Source organism: Macaca mulatta, chromosome X, assembly GCF_049350105.2.
Source record: "Macaca mulatta isolate MMU2019108-1 chromosome X, T2T-MMU8v2.0, whole genome shotgun sequence".
Classification (NCBI taxonomy): domain Eukaryota; kingdom Metazoa; phylum Chordata; class Mammalia; order Primates; family Cercopithecidae; genus Macaca; species Macaca mulatta.
Window position 1 is genome coordinate 21,235,026 of NC_133426.1, and position 25,943 is coordinate 21,260,968.

General features: G+C 33.4%; 1 protein-coding gene across 8 annotated transcripts in view; it reads left to right on the plus strand.

Moving 5' to 3' along the window:
* The window catches only part of CNKSR2 (connector enhancer of kinase suppressor of Ras 2), a 284,738-nt gene that overhangs the window by 124,448 nt on the left and 134,347 nt on the right, over positions 1–25,943 (plus strand). For all 8 annotated transcript variants that reach the window (XM_001086538.5, XM_002806163.4, XM_028842224.2 and 5 more), the window contains exons 7-8: positions 6,179–6,238; positions 9,928–9,996. In XM_001086538.5, the coding sequence (XP_001086538.1) occupies positions 6,179–6,238; positions 9,928–9,996 (129 nt within the window). The remainder of the gene's footprint in view (positions 1–6,178; positions 6,239–9,927; positions 9,997–25,943) is intronic.

The following is a 25,943-nucleotide window of genomic DNA, read 5'->3' on the forward strand; positions in this document are numbered from 1 at the left end:
CTCTCCTAGAGAGTAAGTTTTCTCTGGATATGTGGCAAATTAATTCTGGTTATCTGTAGTTCCTAGTGCTGTTGTGGCTTTTATGGGTGTTTTCCTGGGAAGGAATATGATGAAAATCAGCATATCAGACGTAGCATGCCATCATTGTAATCTGTAAGTGTTATATCTAATGCTGATTACATTTATGAACTTCTTTTAAGTAATGATAATCTAAAATTCTTTTTATTCCTTTTAGTTACCTCTACAAAGTCCGGTTTTATTTTAAAAACACTTCAATCTATAGCATTAAAGATGGTCCTTTCTATATGTCCCCTTTTAGTAGTTATAAGGGAAAGGAAGTCCCCTAAGCATGATTTTTAGAGTGAAAAATTATGAACTAATACAACATTGTATTAAACTAGAAGTCAGAACACCCAGATACAAATAACTTACATAAAATATAACTACGAGAGTGATCTTGAAGAGATGGGAGAGTAAATTTAACCACCTTGGCCTTGATCTAGTCATGTAGGTGAGGGAGAGGAGGAAATCATCTTTAAAGCTCCTTCTGGCTCTTAGTCTGTGGTTCTAAAAAGAAAAAAGCCTGATTTTTTTTTTCTCTAATTTCCACTGAAATCATTGGGAGAAATAACCTTATAAAGTAAGTCAAAATAATGCTAATTAATGGGCTTTATGAAATCTTGATTTTTTAAGGAAGGTATAGCCCTGGACAGGTCCTTTATTGTTTTCATTTGAAAGAGGTAGATCTGGGAACTTAAAATGCTAAGAACCAGATTCAGTTAAACAGTCTGGGAAAAAGCTAGAAAAGAAACGAATGCCCACCATTTGCCAGGTATTTTTCTCACAACTCTATAGACTAGATATTGATTTTCTCATTTTGCAAATGAGAAAATAAAATTGCACATATTCACTAGTTTGCTCTGTATCACATATAGGTAATAAATAACAGAGGCAAGGTTTAAGTCTAGGTAAATCTAAATGAAGTACATCTGAACAAAGCTTTTTTTATTATTCCACATTCAAATTTTGAATTGCTAAAGAGAGGTATGAGAAGCTTAGGAGGATGACTTTAAAACTGAAATTACTTAGAGAAATTTGTTTTTAAAGGACAATGGGCAGCACTTCACTGGGAATTGAAAGGAAGGAAAAGAAAAACCTAAAATGTTGAATATTAATAGAAAGAGTTAAGTATAAAACTATTTTTTGTGATTCATATCAAAGAGAAAGTACTAAACAGAGGAATTACATGGCTTATTCAAGGTATCGTTTTAAAACTCAGTCATGTTTAAGTAAGTTTAGTCAGTCACATTTGAAATAAGCCAATTTTAGGATTTTGATTTAGGATTTTGGTAATTAGCCATAGTAAATGTCTAAATGATAAATGAAGAAAAGAAATAGAAAGCGGTGGGAGAAGACCAAGATTTAATGAAATTTAATTAGCTTAGAAATATCTGCAGAAAGTGTTCTTCCAATTTTAGGGCAGAACATGTCTCATAGGCAAAAGGTAACTGGTTCTCCTGCTGATAAACTGGATACATCGTTTATCAGCTTTCTAATTAGTCAAATCTCCTAGAATTTCTTAGGGTTGACAGTCCTAAAGCATTGTAAGGACTGGTGAGAAACAACCTTAGTTATGATTGAACCATATGAAACTTTCTTCTAAAGTGCTTTTAAAGACAATAATTAGCAGAAAATTAAAGGAAAATGAGAGCTATTGAAACAACAAAATTGGATCAGAGCCAAAACATGAGCCTAATAGAGAGGAAGGGACTGGGATCATCCTTGGGGAAGCCTCTTGGCCTCAGGGAGTTATTTTTCTATTTAGGTACTTGGACCATCTCCAAATATGCCTTATTCTACCAACTTGACTGAGAGGTTGTTTTGGCTCCTGTTGGTTAACCAACATTTGGAGACAGAATGAAGCAAATGTCATTTTGGCAACCTGAGCAGGAGAGAGGGAGCTGTGCAAGTCAGCTCTAGAATTAATTAATGGGTTTTTAAAAAGAGAGAAAAGGAGGAATGAAGGTTTTGATGAAATGGAAAGCCGTATTTGTCGTGGTTCCAGAAAAAGAGCCATTTGAATTGCATGTCCTCCTGCTGTTTGGCCCTTTTTCAGAGGTGAACAACGAATCAGATGTATTTCTGTGGACCCTTTCTTATTCAGAAGATGATTAGTTTGAAACTCAACCAAGCAACTTATTTCTTCTCTTTCTTTTGGTGCCTGACTTCTGACCATTTTTCTCGTTACTACTATGAGAGGGACATTAAAAAAGACAAGTCAATTTTGATTATTGAAAGCAGTTACAACATGGTTTATTGAGTTTATAATGAAAATATTACATAAAACAAAATATCTTTATTCTTGTGGCATTTAAAAATTTGTTTTATTTCTACCCTATTGCTTTATGTCTATATGTAGATACATCTCTAAGCATTTAAAAATTTTATTCATCTGAAAAAATTAGCTTTAATATAAATTCTGCAATGTTGTCATGATGAGATCCTCTTCCTATAACTACTAGATACTGTCTTTGGCTTAGAATTCTTGGTTAAGTTCCTGTTATTTGTAATAATTATACACAGATGAATGTAGAGTTATAGCTATGCTGTTTCCATGATTTTTTATTATCCCAATAACTACAGTGTCTTTTCTAAACATTTTTCTTTAAATATTAGGCTTTCTTTATGACCTCATCATTTATAGAATCATTTAGAACTCTTGTCAGACACCTTTAATTCGTAGTAATAGTGCACAGTATTGAAAGATACGTGGAGAAAAATATAATCAACTTCTGCTTAGTTGTCAAGATGTTGACAGCTGTTGTGAAACCTCGGTTCTTCTTAGTTTAAAAGAACTTAAGAGAAACACAGCAAAGGAGATGTAGCATAGAGCAATTTATTGCAAAGGAAAAAGAATATTGTGAAAGTTAGGTGCAGAATAGCCAGTACACCCTGAGAGAGGATTCAGAGCAGGCTGCTCCTAAGGATGAGACCACCAAGACTGGCACTAGGGAGACTCCCTTTATGGGAGTCTTACATGATTGTTTATAAGGGGATGGGAAGAGCTGTTACTAGTAAGCATGTTCTGGGTGGTCCTCTGGGTGCACGTGCACAGTAGCTGTACATGCCTGTTCATACGTTGCATGTCTCATTAACATCTTAAGTCTCCACCCAGGGGTGTGCTTTTTACTATTATAATGAGCAAAGGCTTAGTTTGAGGACAGGTAAAATCAAAATGCACATGCTCCCTCCAGGGGAAATTTCCTAGCTGTGCTTAAATGAACTTGACTACAATGTGAATTCTGCGGCTTACTGTGTTAACCATACATTCGCCACAGTTGCCAAATTCCAAGCACATGTTAATTCCTTGACTACCTATCCTGCCTGAAAGAGAGATGGGTAATTGAAATGAATTTGTAAAATGTCAATCCCAGTTATTCTTTTAGCTACATTTCACATACTACATGTTTGCTAAAGTGGTCTTAGTCTTTTAGAACAGATGTTAAAAAGTGAATGTTCGACTTTAATATCTACAGTTGTCAAATATTCTAATAAGAAAAGTTAAGGTGTACAACTCTCCTAACTGTAAATAAATCCATAAATCAGGAGCCCAGTGGTTGAGAGTGTGGACTCTGGAGTCAGACTGCCTGGGCTTGAAAGCTGGCTTCACCACCTTGGGCAGACTCCCTAGCCTCTCTGAGCCTCAATTTCCTTATCTCTAAAACAGAGATAATGATAGTTTCCACCACATAGACTATTGTGAAATAAGTACAAGACACTTAAAACAATCCCTGGTACATTGTAACAAGTAGATATTAATGATGGTGCTAGATAATGATGGATAATTGTTTTGTGTGTCCAAACAGTATACGTTGTTTTGTTCACTTTTTCCTCTTTATCCTCTCACAACCCATATATGTCAAAAACTAAAAGTTGGCCGGGCATGGTGGCTCATGTCTATAATCCCAGCACTGTGAGAGACTGAGGTGGGCAGATCACCTGAGGTCAGAAGGTCTAGACCAGCCTGGCCAAGATGGTAAAACCCCGTCTTTACTAAAAATACAAAAATTAGCTGAGCGTGGTGGCGAGTGCCTGTAATCCCAGCTACTCTGGAGGCTGAGGCAGGAGAATCACTTGAACCCAGGAGGTGGAGGTTGCAGTGAGCTGAGATCCTGCCACTGCACTCCAGCCTGGGTGACAAGAGTGAAGCTCCGTCTCAAAAAAACAAACAAAAAAAACCCACAAAAAATGTACTCTCTAGCTCTTACAAATGTGCAGTCATGTTTCATTTAATGACGGGATTCCATTCTGAGAAATGCATCCTTAGGCGATTGCATCATTGTGTGAACATCATAGAGTGTACTTACGCAAATCTAGGTAGTACAGCCTACTACAAACCTAGGCTAAATGATAGAGCCTATTGCCCCTACTCTACAAACCTGTATAGCATGTTACTGTACTGAATACTGTAGGCAGTTGTAACAGTGTTAAGTATCTGTGTATCTAAACATATCTAAAAATGGAAAGGTATAATAAAAATATCATTACATAATTATTTGGGACCACCATCGTATGTATAGTTCATTATTAACCAAAACGTCATTATGCGTCATGACTGTATTTTAAGATCCTTTATTAATCTGATATAATCTTGTTAATTCCTGAATGAAAAATATTTGCGAAGATCTTGTCCTCCTCTAAGTTCTAAAATAGTATCGTTATATTTACCGATCAGTAAATGATGGCGTAAATGTTAGCTTCAAATTAAGTATGTTATATACCTGTTACCAGTGTAAGTCTGAATATTACCATGTTGTCATAGCCAAAACCTACTGGCCAATCCATTAATTAAATTCTGATTGTACTTTTGTTAAGGTTATTTGTTTTATATAAAGTGATAAGCATTCATTTTGTTTCATATTAGCAATCTAGGCTCAGCCATTTTAGACATATGATATTACTGAAATGACTTTTTAGAATTAAAGTCTACTCAGCGATTTCTCAATAGTTCCGAAATTTACTACTTATTTTTCTAATCTCTTATTTTCAGTGAAAACAGATGTATTTTCAGGTATCCAAATATATAACTAACAAAGGTATAGGAAATTAACATTGTAGCAATTGCTTCATATAAGTACTAAATGTATGCTTTTTCTGAAATGGTATTGTTGGTTGTTATTATTAAATCTATATTTCAGATTTGGAGTTAATATTAGTATTTTTATTTATGAAGTCAGTATTTTGAAACTTTTATAGGTAAAATTCGGGTAGTTTTTCCCCAAAAATGAATTTAAACTAACAATATTTCTTGGAGGGGACAAAAATTCATTAACTGAATCATCTAGTTTGTTCTGGTTTACTTAAATTATTTAATATTAAAAATGTGAATCCTTTATTGTGATTTTTTTCCTTTAAAGTTCCATCACTATCCATAATTTAAAGTTTCCATTTGCTCTTAAAGTTTATACAGTTTCAGGATTTCTGTATAATTTTTAAACTTTAATGAAGTTTTTTTCTAAAAATGGTTCTATTTAAATGGAAAGCAGAATCTTGTCCTTTTTACTGGAGGAAGGGATTGCTACAGATACACACTACCTTTTAGTTATTGATGTAGAGATTATTGGCTGTAATTATTAAAACTTTATCAATAAGAAAGGTGGAAAATACAAGATACTACAAAATAGAAGGAGAAAATTTATGTAAATTATATTTTATCACTCTTCTGGCTCCAGTTATAATTGAAGTGTCTCATAAGAAAACTACCTTCCATTGTATAATATATCAAGTATAATAAGTTAATAACATACCAATATTTTAATTTCCCATTGTAACTTTTATTTTGCCACAGAATATGTAGTATGGGTTTTTGGGGGGAGTGAGAGATGTTCTTTCTTAGGAATATTGAATTACCATGCTGCATTTTATAAGTCTCACAGGCAATTCATTTATCAAGTAGTTATTTAATTGAGATGGCTTCTTCAGACAAACTTTAGAAACCAGAATGTTCAGATAGTAATTTCTCATCAGTTTAAAGATAGCATCTGTCTTCATGGATTTATTTCTGGGGCACATGGCAGTTTTAATTTGATAGACTAATTGTTTATATAAACGAGGTTATAATGTACTTGAAAATTCTCCAATTGCTTCACTTTATTTTCTGATGCTGTCTTTTTCTTAGGGTATGTATATTAAATCTACATATGATGGCCTCCATGTAATTACTGGAACCACAGAAAATGTAAGTATTTTAACCTTTCAAATTTTTATGTGCGTTTTTCCCTTTCATTGCTAACAATTTACATATCTCACATGATTGAGGTTAACATCTAAGGATAAGGACATGAACAGATAGTAGATACAATTTAAAAGAGATACTGAGTTAGTCGTATTGGTTCTGTTCAAATTTCACTTTTTTGTTGTTTAGAATAGCTGTTTACTTAAAGTAAATCAGGTGTTTTCAGCCAGAGATTTGTCTTTGTGTTTTCTGATTCATGACAAGTTATTGTGACATCTGAAAGAATTCATTTCCATCTGTCAAATGATTTGGTTATTTAAAGAAACTAAACTCATGTAAGAAATAAATATCAGATAAGTCAGGTTTTCTGAATACTTCCAGTGTAACTCAGTTTAATTCAGTGGAAGGGCAGCATGGTAGCTGAGTGATTTTCACAGTGACATTCCTGGACACCAGTATTAGCCTCCCTTGGGAACTTGCTATATATGCAAACTGTCAGGCGCTACCCCAGACCTACGAAATCAGAAATTCTGGAGACCAGCCTATTTCTTAATAAGAGATTCTATTTTAACAAGTGAATCTGAAGCATATTTGCAAACCACCATAAGCAGTGGGTCAGAAGTCCACAGGCCTATGTCTTACAACCAGTTCTGCATCTTAATGGCAGTATAATTTTGGGCAAGACATTTAACCTCTCATTGCTTCAATTTCTTCGACTATAATTGGAAACAAATTATCTGCACTACATACCTCACTAGGTTGTAATGAAAATTAAATAAGCTAAGAAAGGCCATGCTGTAGAGAACTATCTGTGTTATAGAGAGAGAAGCATGAAGTGATCATGCTGGATGTTATTAACATGATCAGTGTGATAGAGTTGAACAGCATAATACATCATTATTCTTGCATTTGGTTATTTCAGATTTCCATTCTATTATTATATAAGCAGGTACTGAGCTTTGAATGTATTAATTTTTTTTTCTTTTAGAGATTCCGACAATTGCATGCTTATGCTGTGCTATTTTAAAGAAGACTGAGGTGGAATTAGTTTAATCTCAAATTATTATTGATCTGAACATTTTACCAGCATTTGCTTTTTGAAAATCAACCTTCTTTTCATCTAATTCCCCTATTTAATCACTTACTGATATTTTTCCCTGCTTCTTTTGGTTTCTTGTGAAAGGTGAAACACATAATATATATTTGCAGTTGGAGTGCAGGAGCAGCTTCACATTTGGTATTAAATATGAGAGTCTTAAGGGATCAAGACTATCAGTAATTTGCATATTACAAAGATTTTAACAATTTTAAATGCAGTTAAGATGCTACAAACTATATGCTTGTCATCGATTGTTCGTTCTGATTTATTTATTCATTCATTTATTCATTTGTTCATTTAACAGACCTCTGCTTCATGTCTGCTATGTTTCAGGCATGGTGCTAGGTATTGGAAGAATTTTAAAATAAACTAGTTTGGTGCCATCAAGGTGTGGAGAGCATGTGGGGGTTCATCTTTATAAACAGTGGTGTAATTTGCATGGATGGACAAAGGGAAGAATAGTAAATGCTGCCAAGTGAAATCAGAGAAAGAATCACAGAAATGGTTATTTTGAACTGTGTCTTGAAGAATTGGTAGGAATGGATCTCTCTATATTGTCTGGGGTCTGCAAAAATGTGTTGAGCACTATGTCTTGCTCATATTACTCACTAATGTTTGATGAATAGATAAGTGATCAAAATAAAGATTGAGTCCGAGAGTAGTTCAGATATGAACCATATATTAATAGTTCATCTTTGGATTCTTTTTTTTCTTAAAAATATTTAAGTATTTTTGGTAACCTCAGTCATTTATAATTAGGATATCTGTCTTGAGTCTTAGTAAAGCTGCTCACTAGAGTGGGTAAGTTATTATGCCTTGCTGTGCCCTAGTTTCTTAGTTTTCTTATATGTGAAATGAGACATTTGGACAAAACTCTATCTCTAGGATGTCTTTTAAAACTAAAAGTCTATAATTTATATGACTTCTTTACTTACCTGTGCAAAATGTTTCAGTTTCTTTGAATTTTATGTACTATCATTTTCTTCTACATAATGACTAGAGCCATTTGCTGGATACTTTTTCTATACTTTCCTTTAAAAAGATCAGTTGTGAACTAAATACCACAGGAACCAACTATAGTTACAAATATATTAATGATTTACAGTCTTTTCAGAATTGTTTCATGATACTTGTCTGACTTGGTAATATGTCCACCTCCTAAAGGTGCTGTGAGATAAAAATATTATTGTTATGACACTATTCTTAAGAGTTTTTATTGTAGATTAATCTGTCCCCTTAATAATGTACTTGTGTTATTACTTCAATAACTAGAACTCCCTGGCATGTTGTCTTATCTTGAATTATAGCCTATGACAAATATTTTTATTGAATTTTAAAAATGTGTTGAATGGAGGTTAACATTGTTTTAAGACTTATATGTTTTAAAAATAATTGGAAATGAATAAAAAAGTAACTGGAAATCACTTTTAAAGTATGTCCTACTCCAGCGTCTCAAAAGTAGCATTTTACTTTGCAGATTATATTACCATATTATTTTTCTTTAGCTTTCAGTAGATAATAATGAAGAGTATCACAGCATTTATGGTTGTGTTTGATAGATAAACACGTGCACATCTATCTAGACAAATACATTTTTATAAAAATAGATTTTGTGTATGTTCAAAAGCATATTAAAATGCATGTAATCAATAATTAGTAGCTAACAGAAGAAAAATATAATATTTTAAATTCATTACTCAGACCTGCAATATAAAATTTCTATCTTAAATCTCATTTTAATTTCCTAAAAACTCCTTAAAACTTGTCAGTATTAGCTTATCAGGTTGTTCTTTTGTTTGTTTTTGTTTTTAATCCCTTATGGGAATAAAGGAAAAAAGTGTTAGATTATTACATTCTATAGGAATATTAGTTTATTGAATGTGGTTTTACTGTCCAGTGTATTACACTATATGTAACATGAGAAATAGCATCCTCTTATAAGTAGACACTTAGAATGTTATGTAATATGATTTGAACTAATTGCTGTCCATCTTTTAATTTGCTTTGCTAGATTATTGAGAATTGGTGTTACTGATGAAATAAATTAGCAATTTAATTATCAAACTTCAAATATTTGATGCTGATCATATTCATGTACTTGAAAATATCGATTTGTTGAAGTTAATGTGAATTATTTATATCAAATGGAAAGGATCAAAATACAAAAAGATACAATTTTTTGAAATGCATTTTTGAAGCAGTTACTCACTAGAACCTAGGAGAGTTGCTTGTATAAAGTTTACAAAAGTTAATACCAATTATCATTTTTTCATAATGCTCTCAGAAACGTGTTATTCTTTTATAACAAATATCTGTATGTTATTTTGCATTTCTGGTTGTTGTCATTAGCTATGCATAGGATGCAAACTATTTTTTATTAATTTTTTCTTTCTGTATTTATTAATTTAACTGGCTCAGAAGGTAAAAACAGTGTATTAAATACTAATAATCATTTTTATTAGTTTGATTCCTTGAAATTTTTAATTAATTTTTAAATCTAATTTATGGAGATGAACTTTTTGTAGTGTTTCCAGAGACAGGAAATGACTGATAAAATTTATGTTCTTTATCATTTCTTTTATATTAAATTCAGTCACCTGCAGATCGGTGCAAGAAAATCCATGCTGGCGATGAAGTGATTCAAGTTAATCATCAGACTGTGGTATGTATAATTACCTTAAGAGTCAGTGGGAGGAACTAATTTTGATTTGCTAAAGCTTTAAAAGAATGCCAATGAAATGAAATTCCTGTTTGTATACAAAATATTGAACAACCTTTTGAAAAAAATAACTGAATATTGATTCTTCTTAATTATTTGATGGAATGTAAAGCATTTTTTTAAAAGAACATGAAGAGGATTGGTGATGGTTGAGGTTATATATACATTTCTGTATGGACAAGTACTAGGTAATAGTACATATTCCATGAACTGGAATAACAATTTTAGAATAGAAATTAAAGTGACAGTGTATATAATAAATTCAACCTTTTCTTGATACAACTTTTTAAAAGTTTCACTTTATAAATTATTGAATTACCTAGTAGATGTTTTATAACAGCATGCATCCATTTATCTAACATTGACTCAAAGTTCATTAAAGTATCTGGTGGTTTTGGGGGGAGTATTTTAAATGTAGATCTTTTAAAATTTTTAAATTTTTAATAGCTGAATTAGCTTCTTATTTCCTAAAAGAGGACAGCAGTTTTAGTTTTAAAAAATATTCTTGCCCTATGAACCTCACAAATCCCTTTGTTATCTACCCTTAAAAATCTACAATAGGCACAGAATCCCACTGTCATTTTTTGTGATAGTGGGATTCTGTGCCTATTGTAGATTTTTAAGGGTTATTTTTCTTAATCTTAGATTTAGAAAATGAACATTATATGCTTTTCATTTTGGACTATTTTATATGTCTCAGTTGATTCACTTTTTTCCACTCTCTCTGCCAAATAAAGTATATTTGTTATCTTAAAAAGTTAAAATAATCTAGAATTATTAATATCATAACTCATTTGAAAAAATGCAGATTTTTTATTAGTATTCTATTCCTTCTCACTAACTCATCAGAGTGAGTAATTATTTCCTATTACACAATTTAACTAAATTTGCTCTTGCATGTCCTAGTGATGGAAGAAAATTTGTGAAAAGTCTGATTTTTCTCAATGATTCTAATCATAAGGCAAATGACATTTCAATTTTTGTTTTGAATAATTTGAGAAGTTTGTGGTATTTTGGAAAGGCTTCTAAACTCTGATAATTAAAGCCATGATATCTCCAAGTTCATTATCTAAGTGAAGCAAAAGTTGGTAAACATTTTCAAAATTAAATGCGTGGGTGCACCTTTGACACTGAATAATAGAGTGTTGGTAGTAGACAAAGCCTTTCCACACTGTGACAGTTTTGATGGCTTTCTTTTCTGATTACTAGAAACTGTACAAAGTGGTTGTTCTGATTGAAGTTTCCTGTCCCATAGGATGAGGATTTGGGCAGTGGGATAAAGCAGCTGCTTCAGTAGACGAGTAGCTTTTCCCTCTTTAATGTTCATGTGACCTTAACAAACATGACATCTGTTCAGTAGTTGCAGCATGCATTTCCAGATGGTCAGTAAGAAGATAGATATTAGTCTCTAATAAAAATAAAATTATTTAAAGGATATTGTTTGTGGAACAAAGATACTGGTGTTTATGAAATGAATATGAAAGCCTTTAAAAGTCTACAAATAAACTAATAAAATCTATGTGGATTGGTGACATTTAATACACCTAGAATGTGTAAATGCTTCTTTACATCACAGGAATATTCTAAAATATTGAAAACTACATAGAATGATGTTTGGGGAAACTTGGTTCCAGTTCTTGCTCTGAAATTGACTTATGGCTTTAAGTGAGTCATGGTAACTGCATCTGTTTACCTTTTTCTAATGATAATAACCATAGCTAACACTTATTGTGTTCTTACAGTGTGCCAAGCATCATGGTGAAGTATTTTACATATTTTATTTCATTTAGTCTATGCAATAATCCTGCAAATAAGGTATATATAGAAATTGAGACTCAGAATAATTATTCAGCTCACCCAAAACTCAAAGCTCTTTGACTCTAAGACCCATATTCTTACTTCAATTTTATTATACTTCCTCCCAAAACTCAAAAATTGTGTAACTATCCAATAAAAGAGGAAGAATCCTAACAAGCATGTAAGTAAATCTCAGGATTCAATGAAAGATTAAGTGGGGCCAAGGGTAAGAGAAGAAGAAAGGAAGTGAGAATTTATGTAGCTGGGCTAGCGAGCCAGCTGAACTGAAATTAGAAATAGGGTTGAAACTTAACTTTACTGCCACTTCCTCACTCTGCTTCTTTCACTCAGATAAGTAAGATATGTAAAACACCTATCATAATGTCGGGCACACATTAGGAGCTCAATAACAATTAACTTTCCTACCTCCTTTCTTCTCTTTTACCTGCTACAGCAGTTGGACCAATTCGAATCCTCTTTCTTGGCATACTGCTGCTACAGCCAACAAATTGATTTTGGAATGTAACAGAGACAGGATAGTATGTTGAATTTCATGAAAGTAGCCTTTTTTAATAATATGATCAGTTGCCAGGTTTTTTTTGTGTTCAAGTAGAGGCATATTTGGGCAAAACCGATGCATTTCACTAAATGTAGCCTACTCTGCTCTCTTTTTCTTGATGTTACCTGTATTGTGATCTGTACAATGCATTTAATCTCTTATTAGACAATATACAGAGGTGGTGAAATGGAAATTCTCTTAATTGAAACAAGTATAAATTATTTATAGTCTGCAATTATCCCTTCTCTCCCTACATTCATTACCATAGGGTTTGGTTATGATATAATAGTTACATTAAAGTATGGCCTAATAAATTTGAAATACATAATTAATATTAATTATCTAATCCATTAATTGACTAGAATAGTGAGATTGCCAGTATTGTTCCATACCAATTTAGACTCATTAATGAAAAGAACAATGTTAAATCTTATAATTTTGGATGATACTAACCCAGTTAGTATTTTTCTGTAATTCTAAAATTTCCTATGACTATAGGTAGTAATGTAAAATATAAAATGTGATATTTTTCTTTACTTGAGATAAATACAAAAATTATTTTAAATATTTCCCTAAGAGTCTGAGAAAGTTGAATAAATCAGATGAATTCAAATACTATTTTTTTACATTGCTAGTATGGTATATCTTCAAGATGTCTAATTAGATGTCTATGTTTCTAGTTTGCTCCTTTTTTAAAAGTATTTTCTTATTTGAAATGAAACTGGAAGTTTTATGTCCTTTTTCATGTTGCTATATTCTTTATTATAAGTGGCTTTTAAGTTTTTCAAACCAACATACTTCTATGGCTGAGAAACTGTGGCTGCCAGATAGGAAGAAGAAAAAATCATGAACATCCAAGCAAAGCAGACTGAGTCTTATTACATGTCTTCCCCACCATTGAAGATCCAACTCCTCAAAGGCTGCTGGAATCTCCCAAGATTTTTTCCACTTCATCTGCCACTACATCCCTCTCTCTGGGAGATACCTCGGCATAGTTTGATGCAGCAACTCTGCCCTCATGATGCACTTTTAACACATTTTTTTTTTTAGCTGATGAGACTACTTATAGTTATTAAAAATATTGGGGAATATTTATAATCTGTTCAATTTCATGTTAATACACTTTTTGGTGTGCAAGGGTTCTAAAGATTCTATCCATACTAAAAACAGTCTCTTAGTAATATCACTTGAAAAGAGTGGCATATATGATGGTTGAATCTATTAATAACATTTGGAAATTTTTCCTTTTATTTTGTATAAATACTAAAACTTATTCACTGTTATTTTGAAAGGTATTCTGGAACCTGACGACTACATTATGGCAAGAAATGGTTCAATAGATGAGGCTATAAAGGATACTGGAATGGAAAATAACCAGGTTGGGATAGTCAAGAAGAAGATAGACTGCAGCAAATAGGATATTCTACATTGATTAGTGAGAGATGGAAGATAAGTACTATAAGCTAGTGGTTTTTGCTACCTCCAAAATGATAAACATAGTTGAGCAAGGCTAGGGATGGCAGAAAGTGTGGGAGGAGGGAACAGATTGAAGGACTATCTCAAAACTTCATCTAACTTCATTTATGTGTCTCCCTTACTCTCACTCTTGTCTCTCATTTTGGACTCTGTCCTCACTCTCTTGTTCCTTCAACCCCAGAACAACAGGAGAATATTGTTCAAAGGAGAAGCCAACATAATCAGAATGAATGGAGAGTGTGGTAACCCCTTAATGTTCATCTCTCCTTTTCCCTCCATCTCAGTTTACCTCCTTCCCTGGACTTCAGCAGAAATGAATGAGTCATTGAGTGGAATCAATACCATGATGATGTCTTAACAGCAGATGTACTTACTTTCTCTTTTTAATTTGCTAAATTGTTGTCTTTATTTTTTTGATTTTCTTCTAATTCCACTTTCTTTTCTTTATCATTCTCATCTCTTCTCACTGGACTATTTCTCCTCCACTCTTCATCTCATTAAGTTTTATTTATTCTTGCTTATTCTGTTCTGCTTTCTCAGAGTAGAAAGTATTTATCATATAATTCCATACACCTAAGGTATTGAAAAATGAGACCACAAGGGGCAGTATTTCTGGTGTACCCCACATCTTATTCCTGTAAACACACATGTTTATGGACTACAGAGATTAATTATGTTAGCATGGTGTTTAACATATTGCCTAATAAATAATGGGTTCTTATAATAGCCTAAAATAACTGTGTTAGAATTCTATGAAATCGGTATTCTAAAATAGAACAAGTGAATCATTCTCTTTTGGAAGGGGGAAAAATTATGAAGAGACATTTACCAGAAATTAAGGAAACAATACATCAGTGATTTCAGTTACTCATAATAATATTTTCTTTCAGATTCTACCATATATAGTAGATAGTTTATGAGAGCTTCATAGATTGTTTTTCTTTTATTTCACATTGAACATTATGGATTTGATGAGAATGTGTGGAAACTGGTTTTGAAGTGATACATGTTGATATAAACTGTATTTTTATTTTGTACAGAGAAATCAATTTATTACTTTATCATCCAATATATTTCATGTTTCTGTCATCAAACTAAAATTTATTATCTTAAGTCCTTATATAAAGGAGATAAATTGTATGATATCTCAATAATAGTTACTTCCTGTTAACCAATTTATTTTCTCTGCAGATCTGTGCATCCTGATTTGTTTCTTTCTTATTTGTGCAGTTCTTACTAGCTTTATCAGGAAGAGTAGTTGCTTTTTTAAAATGGTTACTGTTTCATTTTTATGATTAAACTTTATCTTTCAGTTTCAACGTGTGGTTACTATGATCTAGTTATTTTACATGGAATTTTTAGTTTCCTTATAACTTTATTTTATGTGTTTAAAATGTATCTATTGGCTGAAGTTCTCACCTACTCTGGCTTATTAACTTATTAAGTGTATGGCTCATTTGCAAATCAGTATCATCCTCAGTCCCCCCCCCCCCACGTGTTTTTTTTTTGTTTTTGTTTTTGTTTTTGTTTTTTTGGTAATCTCTCAAAAAAGCAAGAGTCTGCCAGTCACAATTGCCCAATCCACTTCCTTTTCATAGTAGGAGTAGGCAATCAGTAGATAACATTTAACTGCTCAATAAAAAAATCATCACATGAAAGGGAAACACTATAGAACCACCATATAATTGGAAATTCAATAGATAATGGCATTAATCTTAAGTTCTTTTTAGTTTATTTAGCCCTAGGACTCAAGCATAGGTTTCATCCACTAAATTAATATTCTGATTGGCATGGTAGCTCAAATTGTAGGTAATATAGCCACTTTTACATTTCCTCTCACACTGTCCCTTCTGCATCTTATTATCCTAATAGTGGACAATAAAGGATTTTTAAAAGTTGGAAAAATGGTATTCGAAGTTCACTGTGATCTCATTTGGAGCTGACATTGAGTTCTCTTTTTTGTCTGAGTTGCTGGAATTTTGGTAAAGTGATTTCTAAAGGTAACTTCTACAGTGAAAATACTTAGGGCCATTACAGAAGTTTTTTTTTTTTTTTTACTAAAATTTCTATTAATAAAGATTTAGAATGCTTTTATATATATATATATACACACATATATGTGCTTTAGTTTTGTGTTTTGATAAATATATACATATATTGCAGTATTTGCTAAATTTTCAAATAAGCATATTTTTGTTACATGTCTGCTAGTAAATGACATTGTTAAAATCATTTATAGCAAAGTTGTACATTTTTAAACATATTACTTTTTAAATACTAGGGTTTGAGTTGCTTTTTAATTTTGTCATTTAGGTTCCTGAATTAAATTTAAGCATGAATTTTTTATAAGTATAGATTTTCCCCAAAATTCTTATAAATGGGAGCTTTAACATTTTAGATAAGGATGCTTCATTTTACTCTTTGGCTTTGGTGACTGGGAGTCTTTTCTTTTTATTTCAAAATACATATTTTTCCAGCATCTTTGTAAGAAGAACAGAAATGAAATATAGGAAGGAATGGCTGAAATTTAATAACTTAATAACCCATGCAAATATCTTGATTAAAAAATTAGTTAAAGGCCTGTATGGTGGCTGAGGGCGGTGGCTCATGCCTGTAATTCCAGCACTTTGGGAGGCCAGGGTGGAGGGGGATTGCTTGAGGCTAGAAGTTCAAGACCAGCCTGGGCAACATAGCGAGACCACGTCTAATTTTAAAAATTAGCCAGGTGTCGCAGCATGTGTTTGTAGTTCAAACTAGTCAGGAGGCTGAGGCAGGAAGATCACTTGAGCCCAGAAGTTCCAAGGTTGCAGAGGGCTATGATGGTTCCACTGCACTCCAGCCTGGACAACAGAGTGAGACCCTGTCTCAAAAAGAGAAGAACCTGTATTATTGTGGTTATTTTAAAATATGTTACTGCTCTTTTGGGGACTGAGGTTCTACAGTATGATCAGAGGTTTACATTACAGCTCTACCTTTCACTACAATGTGATTGTCTTCCTCCTTTTCTCTCTTTAGCAAAAGCTTTCAGACCCATTCAGTTTTATGTTTTGATGAAGTAAAAGGACATTATGAATGATGCTGAAATAAAAGCAAAATTGGCTTTTAGTTTTCTGTAGCGTATATGAATGAAAACCATGAAGTCTCCAAAATAAACCTTTAACTTTGAAAGACCACAACATTACCAAATGCCATATTGGAAGGGGAGAAGGGAAAGTGAGCTGTATGTTCAAAGTGCTGAACTATACCCACAGCTTTGGAATCAGCTTGTCACAAAAGTCAAGACACCAACTATGCAAAGTCCGCAGTTAATATAAGTGATAGGTTACAGGAGATAGGGCAAGTAACAGGGTATGAAAAGTCACCACCTTTGGTAAAACTATGTGGGTGATTCATAAAACTTACATGAAAAATTATTATCACTATTTTCTTTCTCCCATGAACTTAATTATGAGTCAATCAAGAAATTCTGATTTAGCTCTCAGAACTTCTTGAATGTGGGGGAAAAAGATTCCAGGGGAGAAAAAAGTGCTAGCTTCTTGTAGTGTGTGAGTTGGCTCTCTGTCTTGGACTCCCTGTCCATCTTTAGCTGTGAGAAATTATGTTCTCTGTTAATGCTTTCTTTTTAAATACTATATAGTTATACACACATTATATATGCACACATATTCATAACTGTGAAATTCACATGAAAATATTAAGTATTAAAAAGATATATGTAAATTCAGATTGTGAGCAGCTCAACATGGTCTAAGTTTTACGTTGAAATTAAGTCACGTTAAAAAACCAAATGCCTTGACATACTCTTATTTCAGTGGATAAGTGCCATATAAAGATCAGGAGGATGTGAGATGAAGAATGGGTCAATGAATAAAGACATTAAATTGTGGGCATTTTTTCTCTAATGAAAATAAAATCTTTCCCATATTTCTTCTTTTCAAATATTTGTTCCTTTTATCTTTTCCCAAGACTGTCTTTGAATCATGTTTATAAAAATATCAACACTAAAGTTTTATTTAAAATAGGTAAACCTTGGGGCATTTCTGAATACTCTGAGTTACCTATTTAAGTTACTCTAAGCTAGGGTTAAAAATCACTTATTTGCATATCCTTAACCACTGCATACACATTAGCTTATATTCCTTTGTACCTGAACCATGACTAATTCTTTATTTCTGTTCAGTGAATGAATGACTGTGAAAGAACAAAATTAAGATATCTTCAAATGTAGTAGACTTTAATATTGTAAGACTTTTTAATTAATATTTTGTGGGAAAAAATTAGGTGAAGGTGGATTTTGTAGATTGGTACTCATTATTTAATAGTTTTAGGATCTTTGAAAGGCATTGTATATCAAAATTCATTATTTCTGAAGTGTTTATAACAGTATGCTATTTCCTTCACATAGATTGTTTTCCCAAAGAAAGAGGTAGTCATTGGTATAAAATGTTTAATTTATTAGATACTTCAGTATCTTTTTAGTAACACAAAGAAACAGAACATGATAATAAATATGTCAGCACCAAAAAAATAGGCAAAGACAGAGAGTGTCATTAGCGGCAGCATGATGGCTTGTGTATTGAATTAAGTCTCTTCAGTGCTCTTAAAAAGAGCAGGAGGATATTTGGGTGTAGCATGACTCATCAGACCTTCATACAGGCATACTTCTAGTCTCTAAAATTTCGTTTGGGAAAAGGTATCATTTATACATTACAACCTGTGAGTAACAGTGTGTGTAAACACAGGAGTGTGTGTAAATGTTGATAATGAATCTGTTTCTTTGTCTTGTGTAGGGTAATAACTTTGAAAATATTTTAAGAAATGTTCTATCTTCCTGTTTGTGGGTATAAAGATGCTCTCTTGCAACTCCAAATATAGCCCTGAAAAAGGTAAAGAAGGTCTGGGTTGATAGGCTTAAATTCTTACCTTTATGTTTATTTGTAACTGGCTACTTGGGACCATAGAGTAGAAATTATCTTTTCATATGTTAGTCAAATAATTCACCAGCTGTTATTTGGAAAGCAGACCAGGGCAAGTTCTAAAGGGGTCAGAGACAACTTCTTCCCTCTGTGTACCGAGGGGAAAAGAAGCCTATCATCTCTTCAGCACCAACCCCAAAGCCTCTTGTGCACCTAATCCAGGCAACCAATTTTCCAGGACCTACCCACTTATGTTGTCCTTCACAAAGGAACACCTGCTGTCTGCTTCAGCCTGATCAAAACAATTACAAGCCCCATCCACAAGAAAGCAGAACCTCTGGCTTTTAGCACTTGGGATTCCTTAATGACCTTCTTGGGAAATTTTAATCCTGTTTGTGTTGTGTATAAAATACATTTTAATGTACATGTTGGGGATTATATATAAATTAGTAAGCTATATGACTTGCCGTTGCTTGTAGACACTGACTTCTGCTACCTTGGATAATGAGGAAGATAATAGTAGTTCAGTGTATGTGAAAAACATTATAGCTAATAATAAGACATTTTGTGTAAAAATGCATATGGTGGTTTTATAAAGATTCATTTTAGCCCATGAAATTAATGTGAATGAATTAATCTATGAAAATATTGAAAAAGCAGTACAAAATATTTTTCTGAAAAAACACCTTCATAACAGTGTTTATATGATGTGTATGATAAAGTAAAATTTTTCTAGGGCAAATAGGATCTATACCCACTGTTCCTTTCCTTGTCTTAATCACATCGCTATGACTTTAGGTCTGGAGTATTAAAGATAGAAATATTTTTTCAAAGGTTCATTTATAAGGAGAAAGTTTACTTGAAAATTTGGGGTACAGAATGTTGCAGCTTTAGTATCAAGTGTTTTACTTTTTTGGATGAGAGGTCATTTAATCTTTTATTTGACAAATTTTAAGTATATTACATTTAAAGAATATTTTAATACTACATCTTGGTTTTATGTACAAAACTAAACCCTCCTTTCGAGTTTCAAGGCCCTTTATTGTTTCTGAAACATTTACATCATCATGTCACCATATCAGCTCACTAGTCAAGTTATGCAGTATGCTGTGAGATTCACATGAGGAAAATATGATGTCACCTTTAAAAAGAGGCTTTATAATGGGTACTGCATGTAAGATGAATCTTTATGGATAGGTAAGATTTTATAAGTGAGAGAAAAATTACAAGCAGAGGGAAGAGTGCTTTTGCAAAGATACAGCGAAAGAGAAAAGCACAGTGTTTGAAGGAAACGTATATTCATTACTCAACTAACTCATTTAATTATCAACTTTCTAAAAGCCTCTTATACTCATCTGAACTCTGTGTGTTTCTCCTGCCTCATTACTCCTTCCCTTGTTCTGTCATCTATGTGTACTGAACTACTGAAAGTTGCTCAAACCAGTGATACTTTGCCTCAGAGCCTTGTTTACCCCCTCAACCTCCACATCTTCACCTGTCCAAGTCCCAAAGAATTTGGCTTAAACTCACTGGAAACCTTCATTAGACCCTCAAGGATGGGTTAGGTGCCCCTGTTCGGGGCTCCTATTGCACCCTGTATTCACCCTATTGAGGTACTTACTGCATTGTAACTGTTTATTGCTCCTTAACGAGGCACAGGCTGTGCTGCATTCACCGTTGTATTCATACTATGTGGAAGACACACAATAAATACTTATGAGTTATATCTAGTCTCAGAAACATGTGAAACACCTAAACTGATCTAGACATGGGCAAGTCACTGCCTTCAAGGAGCTCATAATCTATTACAGAGGTTCTCAAATTGTGGTTCTTTAGGCCAGTAATATCAGCCTCACTTGGAAACTTGTATTAGGAAATAAAGGGTGGGTGGAGGAATTCTCAGGCCCGACTCCAGAACTACTGGATCAAAAACCCTGGGGGTTAAAACTCAGCATTCTTTTAACAAGGCTTCAAGGAATCTAACACATGCTAAAGTTTGAGAACCACACTGAAGAAAAATAATCTGAAAAAGCTATAATCAACCATACTGACAAAGGACCTGTTTGAGTATTGGTTATTTGTTCCTTAGTTGGGCCTTTGGAGAGCTATTAAAGGTTTTGAAACAGAAAACTTTTACACTGTAGCAGTATTTTGGAGTTGCAAAAGACTAGAAGCAGAAAGACAGGTTAAGATTCTGGTTTCAGTCTAGCAGTAGGTATTCAAGCCAGAACTATGGCAGTGAGAACAGGCATTAGTTGCTAGGATCTATTTGTTAGGACACAAAATAGATTAAAAAGAGGAGAGAAGTCACAGGTGACTCCAAACTCCCAACTTTAGAGTACGACAGGGAGTTTTTTGGTTTGTTTGGGTTTTTTTGTTTGTTTGTTTGTTTTTCTGGTGAATGAAAGTAAAGAGATAATGAGTTTCATTTTTAAAGTCTTGTATTCATGTGAGCTACCAGTGGATATTCAAGGGAAAATACTGTGCTTTAGAATTGAAAAGACATTAATGTAAGTTCTGGCTTCACCGCTTACTATTTTTGTAATCTTGGCCAAGAAAACAATCTCTTCTTGCTTCAGTTTCTACACACGTAAATTGGGTTTAATAGTTTACCTCATTAGGCTTTTGTAAGAATGAAAATATAAAGAAAAAGAATGTAACATAGATATGAAGAATCTGGCACAGTGAATTGTTGATGCTTGCGATTATTCAGTAGCTATTAACGTGGACAAGCTAAACAGTTGGAAATAACTCTAGAGTTATTGATAGGAAGCAGGAATGGTAGAAAGATTTGGGAATCATGCAGGAAGTTGTTGGTGAAAGCTTTTGACCGAGATTATTGTAAGAAGACAGCATGAAGTATTAGAAAGGTGTGTAACACTTAGCCTAGAGGAAACAGGTACACTTATTGGTAGGGAAGAGGAAGAAAAGATGTAACAGAGATGTAAAGATGTAGGCAGAGATGTAACAGAACCATGTTATTTTACTCAAGCTAATCTTTATCATCTGTTTTCATGTTCCTACCCACTCTGTGTTTTAAAGTTGGAATGTATTGTGACTGAAAGTTACCTAATTATTTGACCTATGCAAGAATATTGAAACATCTCTTGATATTGATCTGTTTCACAAGTCAGCCAAATTCTTTTTTGGATATCTTTGACTATTAGAATATTTTTCATCTCTGGATGTGGTGGTTCATGCCTATAATCCCAGCACTTTGGGAGGCCAAGATGGGGAAATTTCTTGAACCCAGGAGTTAGAGCCCAGCCCTGGCAACATAGTGAGACCCTCATCTCTACAAACAAATAAAAATTAGGCAGTCATGGTAGTGTACACCTGTAGTTCCAGCTACTCTGGAGGCTGAGCTGGGAAGATTGCTTGAGCCTGGGAGGTCAAGGCTGCATTGAGCCATGGTGGTGCCACTGCACTCCAGCCTGGGCAACAGAGTAAAACCCTGTCTCAAAAAAAAAAAACTTCTTTAAATTTTGCACCTTATTTAATTCCTTCCAATATTAGCAGCTTACACTCTTATATTAGTTATTATTATATTAGTAACCACTAGGACCTCTTTTTCCTTCTTTCAAAACTCTCTCTACCTGCTAGTATATACTTTGATTACAGCCAGTGGAAAGAGTACTTTACAGCCATTCTATGTATTACTGTTAAATCTTTACATGGTTTCTAATTTAAGTTTCACACACTGAATATTTTTAAACCACAACCAGAAACTTAAATGAAAAAATGGAAAACTAACCTAGAAAAATGATTAACGGCCAAGCACAGTGGCTCAATGCCTATAATCCCAGCACTTTGGGAGGCCAAGGTTGGCAGATCACCTGAGGTCGGGAGTTTGAGACCAGCCTGACCAACATGGAGAAAACCTGTCTCTACTAAAAATACAAAATTAGTCAGGTGTGGTAGTGCATGCCTGTAATCCCAGCTACTTGGGAGGCTGAGACAGGAGAATCACTTTGAACCCGGGAGGCGGAGGTTACAGTGAGCCAAGATCGCACCATTGCACTCTAGCCCAGGCAACAAGAGTGAAACTCTGTCTCAAAAAAAAACCAGAAAGAAAAAAAGAAAAGAAAAATGATTAACACGTATTTATATATTTTATATGGCTAAAGGTATGTTTACCTTTATATGGCTAAAGGTATGTTAGAATATCCCAGAGACTGGAATTATTTGTACTGGAGCTCTAGCACCATGTCATATTTGACTTCTAGTAGAACATGACCAAAACCAATAAATGGGGGGAAAGTGTTAAGAGTTATATTTGGTAAAGAAGATAGAAATGATTCAAATTTAAGGAGTTTGAGAGAGGACTAAGGAAAAAAAGGACTATTCAAATGAGAAAGGCGCAGCTCTGGTTGCTGTTTATGTGTATACAAGTACTAGGATGGGACTGATATAGCTAAAACCTACGTATGTTATTAAGAAAAATGTTACACATAGGCTGTAAATTACTCAGTAGGCTTCATTCCTATTTAATAATTTCTAAGTGAAACTGATTTAATACTTAAGTGGAGTATCTACTGAGATCATTCACTGAATCAAAAATCAGTGGATAGCATAGTTCTTGACTTACTGAGTACACCTGAATAATAAATTTATATTTATAAATGCATAGAGCAGATTTTACTTCTCCGTCACCACCTTTTTGTGTTTTAAATAGTAGTGTTGCCTTTCTGGTTCTGCAGTTTTGGTAGAAATTTTCCATCCATATCAAACAGTCCTGATTAGGTAATTCATCAAATTTATTATTTTCTAATTGGAATGTTGCTATTCATAGACTAGGTTCATGTATTTTGTTGGTTTTGTTTGTTTACAAGAGTAACTCACACTTATTGCCAAAAGTTTAGGAAATAAAAGTATAAAGAAGAAAGTATATATTGCAAGTCCTTACTCCCTTTAATTGAACCACCATTAATGGTGTTTTCTATATTTATGTACATTCTTTAACAAAAGTGGAATTAAATTATGTTTGCTATTTTGGAACTTACTTTTTTTTTACACAATTTTTATATCCCTTACTCATGGATACATTTACATAATGTACAATTTTTGGTTGATTTAAACAGTACTGTGACACGTATGTTGCACATTTATTTTTGTGCTTTTATCCAATCATTTCCTTAAGGTAGTGGAAGTAGAATTTGGGAGCCAAAGATATGTAATATACAGTCTTGATGTATATTTCTTTGCTTTTGTTTTAAACATTGTTAATGTCATGTAAATAATAAAAGGCTGATTTAAAAATAGTAAAATTAGATACCCAAATTTTCTGCCATTAAATAACTTTCAGCTGTAAAATTAAAATCCACCCAAATGAATTTTCTTATCAGAAACCAATTCTACTTTCTGATAGAAAAGCAATTCTAAGCTGGGCACGGTGGCTTATGCCTGTAATCCCAGCACTTTGGGAGGCCACGGTGGGTGGATCACGAGGTCAGGAGATCGAGACCATCCTGGCTAACACGGTGAAATCTCGTCTCTACTAGAAATACTGAAAATACAAAAATACAAAAATTAGCCGGGCGTGATGGCAGGCGCCTGTAGTCCCAACTACTTGGGAGGCTGAGGCAGGAGAATGGCGTGAACCCGGGAGGCGGAGCTTGCAGTGAGCAAAGATCGTGCCACTGCACTCCAGCCTGGGCGACAGAGCGAGACTCTGTCAAAAAAAAAAGCAATTCTATTTTTTGGAATTGTTTTCTTGAAAAGAGCACATAGAAAGTGTGAAAGAATAGGATGAATCAAATTGCACTAAAAATTTCATAGGAAAATACCATCTAGCCTTAAAAATCTTCAAATTTTGTAATAAGTAAAATGAAAAGAAATTGGTGAGTAGAAATCAATGTGTAAATCGAGAATAGATGTGCTGGAAAAAAGATTATGGCCATCACATTGACCACTTTAGTATAGTTAGCAATTATTTGAGTGAATAATTAAATAATAAAATGTGGTTATCATTAATAAGTTGTTCCCAAACTCTTTGTATAAGTAGTATGTTTTCTCCCCCCAAACTTGTAATTCAAAATGTGCATTCATATTTTTTTTGGCAAGCAAAATGAACCGTTGGATTTGAACTCCCTTTGCTTTAACTCTTGGCTGTACAGATACTACACAGCTATCAGAGGAATCAGAATCAATGTAATATACCTTTGGGCACATAATAGTCCCCACTTACATGTAAGGGGAGGCATTTGACCAGTTCCATTACTGTAGTTGATCCACATTAATGTGATTTTAAAAAACAAAACAAAACAAAAAAAACTGGCAGTCTCATTCAGGTTATCCAAGTATAATGATCATTTTGATTCATATCTGAGACCCCCTGAGATTTTAAGCATTATAACATCTCACTTCTTGTTTGTTCTAACTTCACCAACACTTAATTCAGCTATAGTTGATGTTGCAATTTAGATGAATGCTTGTTAAATATACAAAAGTCCCCATTCCATAATAGCCGCATTCCAGATTACCTCTTCTTCATAGTCTGGTCTATGCTGCTTTTGGTGGAAGTGCTCATTCTCTCCGGCTTGACAAATATCTCCCAGTCAAAAACATGATTATTATTAAAGACAGAAGGCACTAATTATCTTTAACTTAGATGCCTAGGAAGAAACTGTATCACTGTTCAGACCATTTGCTAAATCCTACGTGCAATTCAGGATAAATTTTGACCTAGTGTGTTTATATAACACATCCTGGAAAAGTATAATCCATTAGGGTTTGGGATAAAAGGTTCTTCTCTCTTTTAAATGTGAAATTTTCTTTTTTTAAAAACAACTTGGAATAATAGACATTTTAATGTGTTTCTTTAAAGCATAGTTTCTAGGATTTCAGTTACTTGATACTGCATCACTAGTCCGTTTTCAAAGCAAAGTAACAAAAATTATTCTAGGTTCAGAATTTTAAAAGGATGAAGAGTGAAGTAATTTTAACGGGATGCAGTTGAGCCCGATTTCAAGACATTTATCAAGTACTTTGATTTTAATTACACAATATGTTTTTAGGTGATATTCAAATAGGATGACTTCATTAAATTTAGCACATTATATTTTAAGTTTATAGGGTTGTTTGGAACACATTTCCAATAGCTGCTTCATTGGAGTAGTGTTACCTTGTTATTTTTGTTCTGT